The sequence below is a fragment of the Lacerta agilis genome, chromosome 2 (assembly GCF_009819535.1).
Source record: "Lacerta agilis isolate rLacAgi1 chromosome 2, rLacAgi1.pri, whole genome shotgun sequence".
NCBI lineage: Eukaryota > Metazoa > Chordata > Lepidosauria > Squamata > Lacertidae > Lacerta > Lacerta agilis.
Genome location: NC_046313.1, coordinates 106,763,081 through 106,780,045, shown reverse-complemented (window position 1 = coordinate 106,780,045; position 16,965 = coordinate 106,763,081). Strand labels below are relative to the sequence as shown.

The window sequence follows — 16,965 nt, the reverse complement described above, 5'->3', positions numbered from 1 at the left end:
AGGAAAATATCCCTTCTTGCTGCTGTTATTAAATGCTGGGGATTCAGAGGCTCAGGCTGTCTGGTTACAGCATCTCATCTAGAGGTTCGCAATTAACCTTCTGCCCACAAGTAACTCATTGCTGACTGAGTAAGTATTACCACAACGGGGGTTTCTTGACTCCCTTTAAGATTTTCTTTCCATGTGGTTGGCAGTTTCCTCCCCCTCCCCCAGCGCAACACAGAAAGTGGGCATGTGTGTTTCAGCAGGGCCTGGAAATTTGCAGTTGTCCTGGGGCGGGGAGTCCCTCTGGTTGACAAGTAGGTCATACGATGATGACAGCAGACGTGGCAACAGATGGGGGACGAGAGATCACCTGAAATTTACCACCGGAGCTTCCTTTTTTCACTTCCTGCTTCTGCTTTTCTGGTCTGAGTGGCTTCCCCGACCCCCTTCCTCCTTCTTGATCCTGGAGATATTTATATTTTACCAGGTTCACAGCTGGCCCAGGCAGGTGGGTGGGTGAGTAGACTTAAGGTTGCCAACTGACCGGAATAAAACCATTCTGCGCTTTTAATGGTCGCTTGAGATGCAAGTATTTTAGCCTGTAAACCTAAGGATCTTGACTTCATCGCCCTCAAAGGCACATTCCTCCTCCATTGTCTCACATGCCAGCAAGTCACCCTCTTTCCTGCCTTTTCTTGAAAGTAAAAATACCCCCCAAAAAATACCTCCATCCTCTTGATCATTTTTTGGGAACCTGTTTTCTGAACCCTGCAATATCCTCTTTGAACTGAGACGGCCAGAACAACCGTACTCAGCATTCAAAGTGTCCCAAGCGAGCAATTCCCCTATGTTTCAGCTTTGAGGGGACGGGGAGAGAAGCACCCACCGTTTGAGAATCACCCGAGTATCTGATCCATACTCCAGATTAAATCACCCCTGCATTGATCACATTAGTGCTTAAAGCATGGGTAGGCAAACTAAGGCCCGGGGGCCGGATGCGCCCCAATCACCTTCTCAATCCGGCCCACGGATGGTCTGGGAATCAGCTTGTTTTTACATGAGTAGAATGTGTCCTTTTATTTAAAATGCATCTCTGGTGAGGGACAGTGGACCGGCCCCCTGCAGAAAAAGTTTGCTGAACCCTGGTTAAAGCCTTAGATGATTTAGGCCCCCAAAATGTGGAAGACCACCTTTTTCTCTACAGACCCTCCAGTCCTGGGTGTTACAATCAGCAGGCGGTGGGGAGGGTATCCTCTTGGTAGTTTCACCACCCTCAGAAGTTCAAGGGAGATGACCTGGGCAAGGGCCTTCTCTGTGGCAGCCCCTAAATTGTAGAAGTTCCCTCCTCACAAAGGTGTGTCTGGCACCTTCATTATATTGTTTCTGTGGCATGCTGAAGGCTCATCTATTTACCCCGCCTGCTAATGCCCGATGCATATATTTTCAGAACCTAGCCTCTTGGCTAAATTTTCCAAAACTGTCTTTTAAAATCACTTCCCCCCACATCAATACAGGTGTGATATCTCGGAGGGGCAGATCTCCAAGGGCAGGGAGACTCGTTATCTGTATTTAGACATGTGCCCATTGTTATGAGAATTAGAAGGTCTAAGATATAAAGTAAATGTTCATAAATGTAAAGTACTACACTTGGGCAAAAAAAATGAAAGGCACAAATACAGGATGGGTGACACCTGGCTTGAGAGCAGTACATGTGAAAAGGATCTAGGAGTCTTGGTAGACCACAAACTTGACATGAGTCAACAGTGTGATGCAGCAGCTAAAAAAGCCAATGCAATTCTGGGCTGCATCAATAGGAGTATAGCATCTAGATCAAGGGAAGTAATAGTACCACTATATTCCGCTCTGGTCAGACCTCACCTGGAATACTGTGTCCAGTTCTGGGCACCACAGTTCAAGAAGGATACTGACAAGCTGGAAGGTGTCCAGAAGAGGGCAACCAAAATGGTCAAAGGCCTGGAAACGATGCCTTATGAGGAACGGCTTAGGGAGCTGGGTATGTTTAGCCTGGAGAAGAGAAGGTTAAGGGGTGATATGATAGCCATGTTCAAATATATCAAAGGATGTCATATAGAGGAGGGAGAAAGGTTGTTTTCTGCTGCTCCAGAGAAGCGGACACGGGGCAATAGATTCAAACTACAAGAAAGAAGATTCCACCTAAACATTAGGAAGAACTTCCTGACAGTAAGAGCTGTTCGACAGTGGAATTTGCTGCCAAGGAGTGTGGTGGAGTCTCCTTCTTTGGAGGTCTTTAAGCAGAGGCTTGACAGCCATCTGTCAGGAATGCTTTGATGGTGTTTCCTGCTAGGCAGGGGGTTGGACTGGATGGCCCTTGTGGTCTCTTCCAACTCTATGATTCTATGATTCTACCAGGCAAACACATACGTCAGTATATAAACAGAGTGTCTGAAATAGTACAGGAAAACAATCCTGAAGTCATTTTGACTCTCCCAAATTGACTTCAACAATTTCTCTGCAAGGAGGAAAGAAATGAGAAAAGCTTTCTAATTGTCTTTGGACTGTAGGGGCTCCCACCTCCCTTTTCTAATACAGTTTGGCAAGGTATCTGTTAAGCTGAGCACACTATCAATATGCACACGAGATTCAGGAACTAAGTATTTACCATCACAAAAGAATGGCCAGACTGCCCAGAAATTGCAATCAGTGACCATTATCAGGTATCTGGCAGACAGAATTTCTGCTGTAGACCCCCTCCTCTGCTACTGACCGCCTCCTTCTGTGATGTATGTATGATGTTTCAGGGGTGGTGGTCTTGGGCTACAGGATGGGCAGTTTCAAAAGTCCATATAAGAACTTGCACACTAATGTTCTGGGTTCCTCCTCCCTCCTATGTGGGGTGTGTGTGCGTGAGACCCTGTTGCAACAGTTTAATCAAGATCAGGCTTACCAACCGCTTTGCTTCTCAATATTCCCTGGTTGGCCTCTGTTATTTTCTCCTGCTGATAGAGAACCTACATAAGGACTCTATATGGGCAGGAGCAGTTTTTTCTTACAGCACCATTATTTCGGCGTAATTAAACAAACCAGGGTAGAAAGGCGAAATCTTGCTGCACAGTCCTAATACTGAGCCACAGCACTGGTCCATCTATCTTAGTGTTGTCTGCGCTGACTGGCAGCAGCTCTCCGGAGCTTCAGGCAGGGGGCATTCTCAGCCCTACATGACAGCCACCTGCCTTGGATGCTTTAGTTGCAGGGGGTTGGATTGGATGACCTTCTGGGGTCCCTTCCAACTCTGTGATTCTACAATTCGGCGTGCAGCGCATGTGCTTTCCCCCTAACGAGTTACTTGCCGTCCTTCCGAAGCTGGCTGAGTAAGTTAAATCGAAAGCGCTCTTTGTTTCCAGTTCTGATTTTGGTTTGGCATGATGACTTACCTTTGACTTCCTTCCCCAGCTCTGGGATTCCCCCACCCAGCGGCTGTGACAACCTCCGCAGCCGACCAATCAGGTTTCCCTGCCCCCTCTGCTTGGGTACATCCAAGGAGGGGGGGGGGGAGAAAGTTAGCCCTTGCTTTCAGACGGGGAGCCAGAAAGCTTCGGAAAGAGAGAGGCACATGTCGGGCACCTGCAGGATCCAGGCAGACAATGAGGTACATGGATGGTGGCAGGATGGGGAAGGGCTGGAGGAAAGGCAAGAAGCAGCAGGTGACATGCTAGAGGTTTCCAGCATCGTGCACGGCACTGGGTAAGTGTAGAGAGTTTTTTCCCCCCTCCCTCTCTCCCGACGCTAGACCCTCGCGAGCATCCAACGAAACTGAAGCCTTGAAGATTCGGGACAGAAAAAAGACAGCGCTTTTCCATGGGTCACATAGCTGGAACTGTGGAACTCACTGCCACAGGAAGCAGCCAGTTTGGATGGCTTTAAAAGAAGACCGGGTGAATTCGTGGAGGGATACGTCTATCCATGGCTAACAGCCACAATGGCCAATGGCTCTGCCTTCATGCTCCCAGGCAGTCATGCTTATGAATACCAGCTGCTGAAACCACCAGGAGGGAGAGGGCTCTTTGTGCTTGAATCCTGCTTGCGGGTTTTCTGGGATAGCTCATTCGGTAGAACAAAAGGCTCTTAATCTCTGGGTTGTGGGTTTGAGCCCCGTGTTGGGGAAATAATTCCTGCACTGCAGGGGGTTGGACTAGATGACCCCTGGGGGTCCCTTCCAACTCAGCAATTCTATGATTCTCTTATTTTATCTGGTTGGCCACTGTGAGAAAAAGGATGCTGGAGCAAAGGGGTCCAGTGTTCTTACGTTCTTGATGGAAAGGGGGTGGGGAAGGCAGGAGTTTTTAGCTCCCTGTGTCTTAGGGAAGTCTGGGAAATTGGTCCATCAACTCAGCATTTTCTGCTGTATTAGTGGCTATCTGGGGTTTTGATCAGCAGTCTCTCCCAGCCCTACTGGGACATAGAATCACAGAATTGTAGAGTTGGAAGCAACCCTGAGGATCATCCACTCCAAATAATAATAATAAGAATAATAATTTTTTATTTATACCCATACCCCACCCATCTGGCTAGGTTTCCCCAGCCGCTCTGAGTGGCTCCCAACAGAATATTAAAAACCTGATAAAAATATGATAAATGTATGACTTTCCCCTATGAGGATCAAACCTGCAGCCTTGGCATCATCTGCACCATGCTCCAGCCAACTGAGCTACCCGTGGCCAATTTCAGGAACAGAACCTGCATGCAAAGGAGATGATCTACTACCACTGACCTATTGCCCCTCAAAGTCCCAAGAGACTGCCTTCAGTGGCATGGCTCAGCTGTGTGATAAAGAGGGGGCATGGTTTGAGGACCCACAATGACAGCTACCTTGCTTAGTCCCCCCCCCCCCGCAGCAAAAAAAACCATAAAATGTTTTGTGCGCCGCCCGGGAATCGAACCCGGGTCGCAAGAATGGGAATCTTGCATGATACCACTACACCAGCAGCGCTGGCGGCAGCTACCTTACTGAAGCCAAAGGGGTTTGTGTCCGGTCAGAGCCTGGATGGGAGACTGCCTGGGAAACTCATGCATGCAGCCTTGAATTTTATGATGGAAAAAGGCAGGACATAAATGTGCTCAAGAAAAATAAGAGGGCCTCGGAGCACCTGCAGTTATTCCCTTTGCTCTCCTTTCCTCCTAAAATATCCACATCTAAGCCAGGATTTACAGGATTTCGGTGGGAGCACGGCCGCAGGATCAGCACTGCCCCCCCCAAAAAAACTAAATTTGGGACAGATTGCAATTGATGAGACCTGTCCCACCAACAGAGGCCCAAAGCACTTTAAAATCCTTTGGCTGAAGGGTCGAAAGCCTGGGTAAAGAAAGGAAGTCTTTGCCTGGTGCTTAAAGAACTGCCATTGGTTACACGGTGGCAAAGAGAAAATACTTTGCACATGCTCAAAGGAACGCCGTCGATTGTTCGAATCCTCATGTGACAAGACTGCAGCTGAAAACCGCGGTCCGGGGCGAAGCTACGAGTTGAACTAAGTGTGGGAGGGGGCAGAGAAATGGGGAAGAAGATGCCAAATTCATTCTCCAGCATTTCCACAACTGCGTAAGGCTGAGGATTCCCAGAGTGGTTTAACACTCAATTCCTCTTCACGGGAAGCTCTGGGAATGGGAGAGGAATAGAGGCCTTTAACAAACCTTTAACAAACAATAGCTCCCAGAATTCTTGGGGGGGGGAGCTGTTTGATGGGGTTTTTAACCTGGGTGGGTGCCGTTTTATTTTGAGATTGTTAAAATTGTTAAACATTATATGTTAGTTGGATTTTTGCGTTTGTAGGCCTGAGTATTGTTTAGGGGCTTTTGTTGGGGAGTGTATTGTTTATTAGTGTGTATACAACATGAGAACGGTTACCGGCAATTGTTCAGATTATTTGGATTGTGCTTGGATTATTCTGATTATGTACAGGGTGAGTCCTTTTTGATTTTTTAATCAAAAATTTATTGATTTTTACAATTTAAACAGTTAAATTTTTCCATACTTCCCCCTCTCCCACCGAGGGGAGCACTTATCCAAACCCCCCTCTCGCAGAAGCACGTGTTAATACATTTCAAATTTAAACAATTAACATATAGAAAATCATTGCTTAAGCCTGGCCCTTCTCCTAGGCCAGGGGTCTGCAACCTTTAAGACAAAAAGAGCCACTTGGACCCGTTTCCGAAGGAAAAAAAAAAACACATGGGAGCCGCAAAACCATTGCGACATTTAAAACAAATATAACACTGCATATATTGTTTCTTATCTTAATGCTATATATACAGGATCATGCAGTCAGCTGCTATAGCTGCTATATCAATGAAAAATATGAGCATGTCTGATCTGTGACTTTTGATGGCTAGTCCCAGTTATTATTCTCTAATGAGGGGGGAGAGATGCACCCCATATGGTCCCAAATGCATGTATGCTTTGCTGCTTTTGATGCCCCAAATACAAAACCCTCTCGTATTCAGAGCAAGCTTGGGCTTGCTCTCCTGGGTGTTGAATGAAGTCAAGGTGTGCATGTGTGTGTTTGTAGGGGTGTGTGTGTGTTTGTTTTGAATAAAATAAAGGGGGTGTTGAATAAACTCAGGGGGTGTGTATGTGTGTTGAATCAAGTCAAGGTGTGTGCGTGTGTGTACGGGGGTGTTGAATCAAAGGGGCGGGGGTGTTGAATAAACTCAAGAGCTGTGCTGTGTGTGTATGTTCAATCAAGTCAAGGGTTTGTGTGTGTGTGTGTGTGTGTTGAATCAAGCCAGAGGGTGTGTTTTTTTGTGTGTGGGCCAGTAAAGGGGTGTTGAAGAGAAGCTCAAGGGCTCTGCCTGTGTGTGTGTGTTGGGGTTGGGGCAGCCCTCTGCCCCTCACCGACGCCGCGTTCTGCTCTTTGCTCTCCCCCCCCCACGGAAAAGCGGAGCGCTCTGGCGGCAGCTTCGGAGGAGGAAGAGCAGCCCGGGCTGCTCTTTCCTCCCCCCCCCACAGAAAAGAGGAGCACTCTGGCAGCAGAGCAGCACAGCAGCAGCCCCTCAGCCTCCGGAGGGCGGGCGCCGGCCAGCTGGAGAAGTGGACGGGCGCAGGCGGGCCACGGGCGCAGCGCCCACCATTTCCCCGCCCCGGAGCCGCGGCAAAGCTGTAAAAGAGCCACATGCGGCTCTGGAGCCACGGGTTACCGACCCCTGTCCTAGGCCAAACATTCTTACTTTTCTCAATTTCATTATCAATTGACTTCCTCAGACCCCCCCCCCGTTGAATTCATAAACAAACCTATTTACCAGTTTTTCAAATTCATAGTCAATTCTAATTTTACATCACAATAATTTTTTTTCCTTATCTTTTTAAACAAAATCATACATCAAACTTAATTACTAATCATTTTTACTCAAGCTCAGCCTCTAAATACTTCTGAACCTTTCTAAAACCCTTATCAAATTTTACCCATTCAAACTAATTTTATAAACCTTTTTTTTTCCTACCCCCTTCCCTCCCTCCGGTCTCAAATTTTTTTGGCTAATAATTCTTAACATTTCTGCATTAAACCAGCGCCCAAGTCTGTCCGTCTACAGCGCTTTAAATGTATGGTCGTGGTCCGAGAGACTCTCCCCCTTCCCACTCTGGAAAATGATTCTGTGTCATTCTCAGCTTGCATGAGGGCCTTCCTTCTTCCTGAAAGCTGGGGAATTACGTTTCTGCCGCTGCCTTCATCCAGCCAGCCACCCGCTGCTTCCCCTCCCCTGCACATCTCAAAAGTGGGGTTCCCCTGGGGCTCTCTCCCCCCTGACCACAGGGGAAAAATATTCCCCTGTGACACATGATGTCATCAGGTGACAAAGCTGAGTGGAATAAACGCCGGCTGCGTCTGGGGAGAGAAACTGTGATCTCCTCGCATGACTGGCAGGAATGTTGGGGGAAACCCAGAATGTTTGAACTGCAGCCTGAGTAACTAAAAACAAAGGGGGTGCCAAAGCGAGACTCCCAGGTACAATAGCGAGAGCCAGGGTGTGTGTGCAAAATGGCTGTAATCATTTGCAGGGGATCTACCCTATACTGTGCTTGTGGCAGTTAGAAACCTCTGGCAGCGACTGGACGGCAAGGAATCTGGCTACGCGGCTGGCAGTCTTAACTCCGTTGACGGAAGGGGGAGGTTTCCCCCTTCTTCCCTGGCTGAGAGGTGGGACACCATTTTTTGGTTCACCTCAGGCAGTGGTGGCCAAACTTGGCTCCTCAGCTGTTTTTGGGCTACAATTCCCATCATCCCTAGCTAACAGGACGAGTGGTCCAGGATGATGGGATTTGCAGTCCCAAAACAGGAGGCGACAAAATGTCTTGGGCCGGCCCTGCTACCACCCCACCAGTTGCTGATGCAGGCTGGGCCTGGCCAATGGCCACGAGAGCTAAGTGGAGCCTCAGAGGCACGATGCTCCCAGACAATAAGAGATGGGCATTGTCTTCCTGTATCAGGCTGGCCACTGTGAGAAGCAGGATATTGGACTATGTAGGCCTGAGTTGGCGGGAGTGGTCTTGACCTTTCTTTTCTTTACTGTCTTGCCTTGCAGCTGTGAAATGTCCTCACCTGAATGCCTGAAGGAGAAAGGAATTGAGCTCCTCACCCATTTTGACAAGGTGGGTCTTAAGGAGATGATAGATGGTAGGTAGGTAGGTGTAGGTGGGTCCCCACAAGGCAAGACACAGTGATAACAGCAAGAACCTTTATTGAACAAACAGAACTGGACAACAGGGGCAAAGCAACTGCTTATATACATTTCCGAAGGCCTGGGCCACCCCCACTCCCAACGTGATTGGCTGTCCAAACTTCCAAGCTGCGAATCATAAGTCAGAGTTTAAGGGCCAATGGCAGAGACCCAAATCCAGAAATGTTCTGTGATTGGATATCATGTATCAAATCAGAACACGGGGGCTCAGAATCCTTAGTCCAGACTCAAACTCAGGCAAACACAGACCACTGAATACATAACAGAGATAGATAGATAGATAGATAGATAGATAGATAGATAGATAGATAGATAGATGATAGATAGATAGATAGATAGATAGATAGATAGATAGATTTCCCCTCCCTGCGAACACAAAGGAATGGCTGTAGGAGAATGGGATTGAGAGCCCTTCCCGCAGAGTGCCAACCATTATTCTTTCCCCTTTCCCCACTAGACAGTACAAATGGGGCATTTTGTGGCAGGCTTCTCTTCAAGGTCTCCACCAGTCCAGTCCATCTTCCCTCCTCCTGGCTTTCTTTGCCCCTCTCCAACAGGCAATCAGAATTTGGTGCCCACTAAGCATAGTCAGCCCTCATTCAGCTGTTTGGGAAAGGGGGTTGGGGTTGGATTCTCTCCACCACAGTTTTTTATGGGGCGGGGGAGTTGGTCAACATGGCAGCAAAGAAATGTTCACTGCACAATCTTATCAGGACAGTAAGAGCTGTTTGACAGTGGAACGGTCTCCTTCTGGAGGTGGTGGACTCTCCTTCCTGGGAGGTTTTTAAGCAGAGGTTTGACGGCCATCTGTCACGGATGGTTTAGCTGAAATTCCTGCATTGCAAGGGGTTGGACTAGGTGATTCTTGGGGCCCCTTCCAACTCAATGATCCTTGGCATGTCTCTGCACCCTGCCCCGTTTTTTCGGAACTGTGCTATACCAGGGGCACACAGCCTTCCCTGGCACTCGGAGCCTCCTCTCCGAAATTAGACTTGAAATAATTGCAAGGCGTGTTTGTTTCTGTGCCAGTTTGCAAACGTGCCACCCCTATACAGGCAAGCCTGTGTTGTCACGCCAATGGGGGCGTGGGCGTTCCCTTCCTCCATCCAAAATGACAATGGTTGGTGCTCTCCTGCAGGTTAGCCTTCGATATCAGCAGGCTCCCGACGAACAAGTAGGTGGGAGCGTGGCGTCCCAGCACTCGCACCTGCTCGGGGCTTTGCACCAGTTATCGGGTCTGGACAAGCTGTGGGAGAGGCTAAAGTCCGACCTTCCGTGTAAGCAGAAGCTGGGCAAGCTGGAAACACGGCAGAAGACCTTGGAGAACATTGTCTCGGTTCTGAGTCGGGAGCTGGGCAGGAGAGAGGAGGCCCCTGCAAATGCCCTCGGAGAAGCCATGGCCAGGATCCTTTACCTGGAGGAGAAGGTAGGAGACAGTCTCGTGCAGACACAGATTGGAAAGGGTAGGATTCACTCTCATGAAACACTGGAGTAGGAACGGGGAGCCTATGGGCCTGCAGGTTTCCTTGGGCTATGACTCCCCTGTTCCCTGACCATTGGCTATGCTGGTGCAAACTGGAACATGGCCATATCTGGAAGGATGCACTTGCCCCTGCAAGAGACCCTCTGCAATGATATTTAGCATTTGTTGGCATCCGTCTGTCTCGAGAGACAATGGAGTGCGTCTCCGGGGGTGAAGTCAAACGGTTGCGTTAGCAAAGTGACCTTTCCGGAACGCAAGGCTGGGCAGTGCGTATGGGGGTCCTGGGCTGGCCAGATTACAAGACCCCGCTCTCAGCCTTGCTGATGTGGTCCAAAGGAAAGCAGAGCAAGAGTTTTGGCGCCAGCTTGGCTTCAGGAGTTGCCGGAAGGAGGCGTACAAGGCGCATATTCAACTGCCTTAGGGACTCCACTCCAGATTTATTCCTTAGCATTTATAAGGGCACGTTTGGAACACTCAAAGCAGCTCCGCTACATCAGCAGGCTGAGGAGCCTTATCTTCCCACGCCTGGAGGGTCAAATTTGACAGGTGGGTGGGGCTGCCCATCTGTCAATCACCTGGCACCTTAGTGGTACCAGGTGACACTCTGCTTTGAGGTCCTTTTGCAAGCACTCCTATGCTGCTATTTAAATGTCCAGTTTCCAGAACTTTATAGAGCAGCGCAGGGTTGTTGTTGTTGTTGTTGTTGTTGTTGTTGTTTTGCAAAACACTGGTCCAGATGAAACAACGATATGACTTTGCATTAGGAAGTTTCCTCCATTCCTCCGTTACTGAAGGTATGAATAATTCGGTGCAAAAGACACTGAGGAAGAGCCTTGGCTCAGTGACAGAGCACAAATTTTGCCCACCATCTCTAGTTAGGGCTGGAGAACTGCTGCCAGTCAGGATTCCCCAAACTTGGATCTCTGGCTGTTTATGGACTACAACTCCCATCGTCCCTAGCCAGCAGGACCAGTGGTCAGGGGCAGGGGCGTAGCAAGGTAAATTGGTACCCGGTAAATTTTGCCACCCCGCCCCCGGGCATGGGAAGGTCAGGTGGTACCTGGTGCAGAAAATTTCTTGTCAACCCCCCGAATGATTCCCCCCCCCCCGCAAAAATGGTTTTACGTTATTTCATATTTTCTTACAAAGGAATAATAGCAAGTAATAATAATTTAAAAAACTTTTATTTATATCCCGCCCTCCCCGGCCGAAGTCAAGGTCAGGGTGGCTAACATCAGATACATAATACTGGTATAAAATCAAACAATAATTAAATTACCTCCAAAAACATTTCAAAAACAAATTAAAGTCTAATTAGATGGCTTTCCACAGCGTTGGGGTTGGGAACAGTAAGTGTTCTCTGAACTGAAATTTCAGCCTTCACGACATAGGAAAACAGCTAAGTGAACAGCTATTTTGGTGGAGGAGGGTCAAGATATTAACCAATATGCATGAAATTTCATATATAGCTATATAATCCCTAGTATAGTAAGATAAGACCTTTGGAGCAGACATTTTTTTAAAGGTTTTTATGAACCGCCCTAGTTGGGTAGTAATTGTTCCTTGATAATTTGTCACCCCCTCCATTATGGAACCCGGGGCGGCCACCCCCACCCCCCTTGCTACGCCCCTGATCAGGGGTGATGGGAACTGTAGTCCAAAAAACAGCTGGAGACCCAAGTTTGGGGAACCCTGGCGTAGACAATAATGAGATGATCTGAGGCGGCTCCTCTCATGTCCCTATGAGCATGTTTGCTTTATTTGTTCTGTTCACCTCGCACTGAAATGGACGCCAGCTTCTCGACAGCACTCCGTTCATTTCCGTCCATTTCCTTCCAGGTCCAACAACAAGACTCCCTCTTGACCCTGAAGGATGTGATGATCAGCAACTTAGCATCCCGCCTCCAGGTCTTGGAGCAAACCACATACGACGGGTGTTTCTTCTGGAAAGTCCCCAAGATGGGACTCAGACTGCAGGAGGTGCAAACAGGAAACAGGCCTGCCCTGTATTCCCCTGGTGAGTTGACCTGAAAGCCCCAGGAGGAAAGAAACACAAAGGGTGGTTCTGGTTTTGTAAGAACGTCCCCTGTGAAGAGGGGCCAGTTCTTAAACCACTCTGGGAACTGTATCTTTGGGAGGAGACTAGGGGTTCCCCAACAACTCCCAGGACCCTTTACAAACTACAGCTCCCAGAATCCTATGGGGAAGCCATGACTGTGGTGTGAACATGGCCTTGATGTTATTTGGGAGACGCAGGGAAGGGATGCGTCTCCAGCCCAGCTTGGGAACAACCAAGTTTATCCACTCGGGTACCGTAACCCTGTCAGTTTGCAATTCTTAGTGCAGAAAGTATGTATTGATCTGATGTGTAGAGATCTTTCCTATTCTGCTTAATTCAAGAGGGTTCTGGAATCTTCTCTGTGTGAAAGAAACAAGCAGAAGGTTCATGATGGTTGGGTTATTCCTTCAGAGAAGCTGAGTACAGCTGGCCTAAACAGGTTCTGTTACCTCTTCTGTCAAAACAAAACAAAACAAAAAAAAATCCTTCCAGTAGCACCTTAGAGACCAACTAAGTATGTTCTTGGTATGAGCTTTCGTGTGCATGCACACTTCTTCAGATATCTGCATGCACACGAAAGCTCATACCAAGAACAAACTTAGTTGGTCAAAGGCCTGGAAATGACGCCTTATGAGGAACAGCTTAGGGAGCTGGGTATGTTTAGCCTGGAGAAGAGAAGGTTAAGGGGTGATATGATAGCCATGTTCAAATATATAAAAGGATGTCATACAGAGGAGGGAGAAAGGTTGTTTTCTGCTGCTCCAGAGAAGCGGACACGGGGCAATGGATTCAAACTACAAGAAAGAAGATTCCACCTAAACATTAGGAAGAACTTCCTGACAGTGAGAGCTGTTCGGCAGTGGAATTTGCTACCAAGGAGTGTGGTGGAGTCTCCTTCTTTGGAGGTCTTTAAGCGGAGGCTTGACAGCCATCTGTCAGGAATGCTTTGATGGTGTTTCCTGCTTGGCAGGGGGTTGGACTGGATGGCCCTTGTGGTCTCTTCCAACTTTATGATTCTATGGTCTCTAAGGTGCTATTGGAAGGAATTTTTTTATTTCATTTTGACTATGGCAGACCAACACGGCTACCTACCTGTAACTCTTCTGTCAAGTTCATGCTGACTATAAAAATAGGGCCAGAAGGAGCCTGGATTTCACTTTCTCTTTCTATCTCTTTCTCTTTCTATCTCTCTTCCTTCTGGTATGGTGTTCCGTACATAGCATGCTTATCGTTAAGGTTTAGACCTATTATTAGTTACTGTAACTTTAAGTTAAGTCTGTTGCAACTGGATTTCTTATGGGCAGCGCCAATCCTGAATGTATTGGATTTGTGACCATTATCCTCATTTGCCTTCAGTAGCAGTAAAGTTCTGCTGGGTGAAACACAATTGCCTCTGGTCTATTTTTGGAGGATCCTGCAATGCGTTTCAGTTTTTACTCTTCTAACTATACACATTGGAATTTGCTCTGGATCAATATTGAGTAGACTTTCAATGACAGGGCCATCTTTCTGACGCCACCTGTTTCCTTCCCTTTTGCCCCCAAAGTGTTTTACACCAGCCGCTACGGTTACAAGCTCTGCCTCAAGCTGTTCCTGAACGGAGACGGGGCAGGAGCAGGTACCCACCTTTCGCTTTTCCTCGTTCTGATGAGAGGAGAATATGACTTCCATCTCAAGTGGCCTTTCCGGCACAAGGTACGGGGGCTTTTGTGCCGGGGGGTATAGGAGAGTCGAATAAGAACCGTAAGGCAGCGGTGTGGAGGCTGTAACCTTCCAAGCATTGCTAGACTCCAGTTCCCATCATCCCCGACTAGCTGGAGCTGAGTGGATTTGGAGTCCAACAACCAGTGTTAGAAATTAGCCAGGCGCGTTTTGCGACTGGTGCCAGTCCAACTATGACCACGTGGAGATCTCGGGATGCCAGGCTGGCGACCGACATTTCCATTTGGCTGGTCTCCAGCTTTCTTAAGCAGGTAAGAAGAAGAGCTTATTTACTGCGTTCATTTCCCACTTTCTCTCTCCAAGTAATACATGGTTCACTCCCCTCCTCAGTTAATCTCTACAACAATCCTGCGATGTAGGTTAAGTGAGCTTCCCAACCGAGTGGGGATTTGAACCCTGATCTCCGAAGTCCTAGTCCGACACTCTAACCACTACACCTCACTGGCTTCCCAGCGTTCTTCTGCTACGGGGCAGCTATATAAATTAAGTCGGTAAATGAATATGGGGAAAGCAAAATGTCACCAAAGGTGGATCTACACACAGGCAGTGGGGGGGGGGTGCACCACTATAAACAAGTTGGGAATTAGATTGCTATAACAAAACAAAAACCCAATGGAGAAAAGCGTATTTTAAAAAATTCCTGCTCTCTGGCGCCATCTGGTGTTGCATGCTTATAGTGCATTCAAATCATTGTTTCTTTACTAATGTTGCTGCGTTTTTAGAGCAGGATCTGAAATATTTTCATTGAAGCCGGAATTGGTTTTATTCTGGATTGTTTCACTTGATGTTTTGCAAAGGCTTTGATATGTTTCCTCCCCACTTTAAAATATAAAGCGACATAAAGATGAAATCAATTCTAATAATAAACTCCATGGAGGACGGTGCCTAGACATGCCGCTGTGGTTTAAGGTTCCATTTGGCAACGGGCTCATATATCTAACGCTGCCAACGACGTACGAAAGGCCACCCAGAAGCTGATTGATTTGACTTTTGCAATTGAGAGACCTGCCTTCTTTTGCCCTCTCCCCCCCCCCCGCCCAGGTCACCTTCACTCTCCTAGATCAAGTCGACAAGCGCCACATCTCCACCTCGTTCCGCCCCTTGGAGACCTCGTCCTCCTTCCAGCGCCCCACGACCGAAGCCAACGTGGCGAGCGGCCTGCCGGAGTTCTGCCCCTTGAACGTGCTCCATGCCCCGGGGACTACCTATATCCATAACGACACATTAGCCATTCAAGCTGTGGTGGACACAAAGGCTTAGACTCCGTGCGGCTTTTGCCCTTCCCTACCATACGGCTGCTGCTCCGAGAGGCCGAGGCGGCAAGTTTCCAAAGGGCTCTGCCCAAAGGGACCCATCATTGCATTCTTCACAGTCTCCTCTCAAACGGGGTGCGACCGGAAAAAGGAAAAAAATATAAAATAAAGGAAACCTTTGGAAGCTTCCCTTGTCCCCCCCAAAAACGCTAGTAAGACAGGGCAGCGAGCACTCTGTGCTCTCCGAAGCCGAAGAAAGTAAATTCAGAACCCAAAACATGGCAGGTTCTATAAACTTAGTAATTTATTAGTGATTTCGTGTAAAATCCAGGCTGTTACGGCACAGGTGAAAGGTGTGAACTTAAAAAAGAGAGCTCCTGCCTTAATTCTAGTATCTCAACAGGTAAAGCTTTCCCCCTCCCTGCAGCACCGTGCCAAGACTGCACCTGTTGGTTTTCTGCCTGCTGTACCTGAAACCAGCGACCCACCAAGCTGGTGTTGTGCCCTGCCAGTGGTCTGATAGGACTTTGGTGTTGTTGTTTCCTTTTCCCTTGCCTTCTTAGGACTGCAAGATCAGGGAGATTGTCAAGTTACCTGAAATACACAATGGTCTCCTCGGAAGCGCAGCGTAGCACCCTCAGTCTTGTTTGTAGGCACCCAGAACTTTTGGCCATTAAAGTATTGAGATTATGAGGCCTACTTCCCTTGTATTATGGTGGGTAGGATTTGTGCTTTTTTTTTTTATAAGTATGGACGGATGAACATTGGTGGTTGCTGTTGTTTTGTTTCCCCCCAAGCGGCTTTGATGCGTTTCACCGTCATTTGTATCTTAACTAAATTTGTAATTGCTCTGGAACACATTTGTGTGGAAGGCAATGGAATAATGATCACAATAAAGATCGCAACGACGGTAAATGATGCACTGCCGTCACGACTGCGCTAAGAACAGGCCCCAGCTCCTTTCACTCGCTGAGGCCTTCTTGCTCAAGATCGCTACCACAGAAATACACCATTTCCGGCAGGAATCTTTAAAAAAGAGGAACTGAAATTACTGCTTTTCATTACTGTTATTGATCTTTTCCCTTCTCGACAGCCATCTCAAGCCGATGTACATTGAAGATGTACAACACAGAAACAGCAGGGCTTTCCCCCCCCCCCCCAGCCGGAATGTTCCGGCACCTCTCAGATGGGCGCCATTGGCATTATAAGAAAACAAGGGAGTCGTTCATGGTGAATCCCGGCTCCTCTTTCCCCCCAGAAAAATAGCAATATATACACACAACTAAAACCATGCAACATAAGACACTTGTGGTGAAGACCCAGTTATCTGTCTGGGAAAGTCTGTCACAACAGAACTTCTTCGGATGTTTCCAGAAGTTGGGCATCTGTCGTATCTCAACAGGAAGGGCAACCAAATAAATGGCTGTTAGTGGAAATAGGTTGCCAACCACATTGGTGTGTGTACACACACACACACACACAAGCACCCCTCTCAAGTGGACGGACCTATAAGAACTACACAATGCAAAGGGTTACCACTTCCTTTCACATGCCCCCTTCCATTGTTATAGGGTCCAAAATTCAACATTGTTACAATGTAACATCTGGAATAGGATGTGATTATCATCCCTCCCCCCAAAAAAGGATATTTATTTATTTTATCATTATTATTATTATTATTATTATTATTATTATTATTATTATTATTATACTGCCCTATACCCGGAGGTCTCAGGGTGGTTCACAAAAAACAA

At 47.7% G+C, this 16,965-nt stretch overlaps 1 protein-coding gene and 1 non-coding gene across 2 annotated transcripts; one reads left to right on the top strand and one right to left on the bottom strand.

The window, feature by feature from the left end:
• The first annotated feature begins 3,535 nt into the window (after positions 1 to 3,535).
• LOC117042139 (TNF receptor-associated factor 1-like) lies at positions 3,536 to 15,218 on the top strand. The gene is made up of 6 exons (XM_033141631.1): positions 3,536 to 3,613; positions 8,539 to 8,605; positions 9,833 to 10,120; positions 12,017 to 12,194; positions 13,783 to 13,931; positions 15,000 to 15,218. Exons 1-6 carry the CDS (start codon positions 3,609 to 3,611, stop codon positions 15,216 to 15,218), a joined length of 906 nt encoding a protein of 301 aa, XP_032997522.1. The 5' UTR covers positions 3,536 to 3,608.
• On the bottom strand, positions 4,884 to 4,954 carry TRNAG-CCC. Its single transcript has one exon. It is a non-coding gene; the product is annotated as a tRNA-Gly (tRNA).
• Positions 15,219 to 16,965: the final 1,747 nt, after the last annotated feature.

Excerpts from the sequence above, each read along its gene's own strand:
- LOC117042139 (XM_033141631.1), top strand. Across the intron at positions 10,121-12,016 it reads TCCTTTACCTGGAGGAGAAG|GTCCAACAACAAGACTCCCT; the intron begins GTAGGAGACAGT and ends ATTTCCTTCCAG. Across the intron at positions 12,195-13,782 it reads GCCTGCCCTGTATTCCCCTG|TGTTTTACACCAGCCGCTAC; the intron begins GTGAGTTGACCT and ends TTGCCCCCAAAG.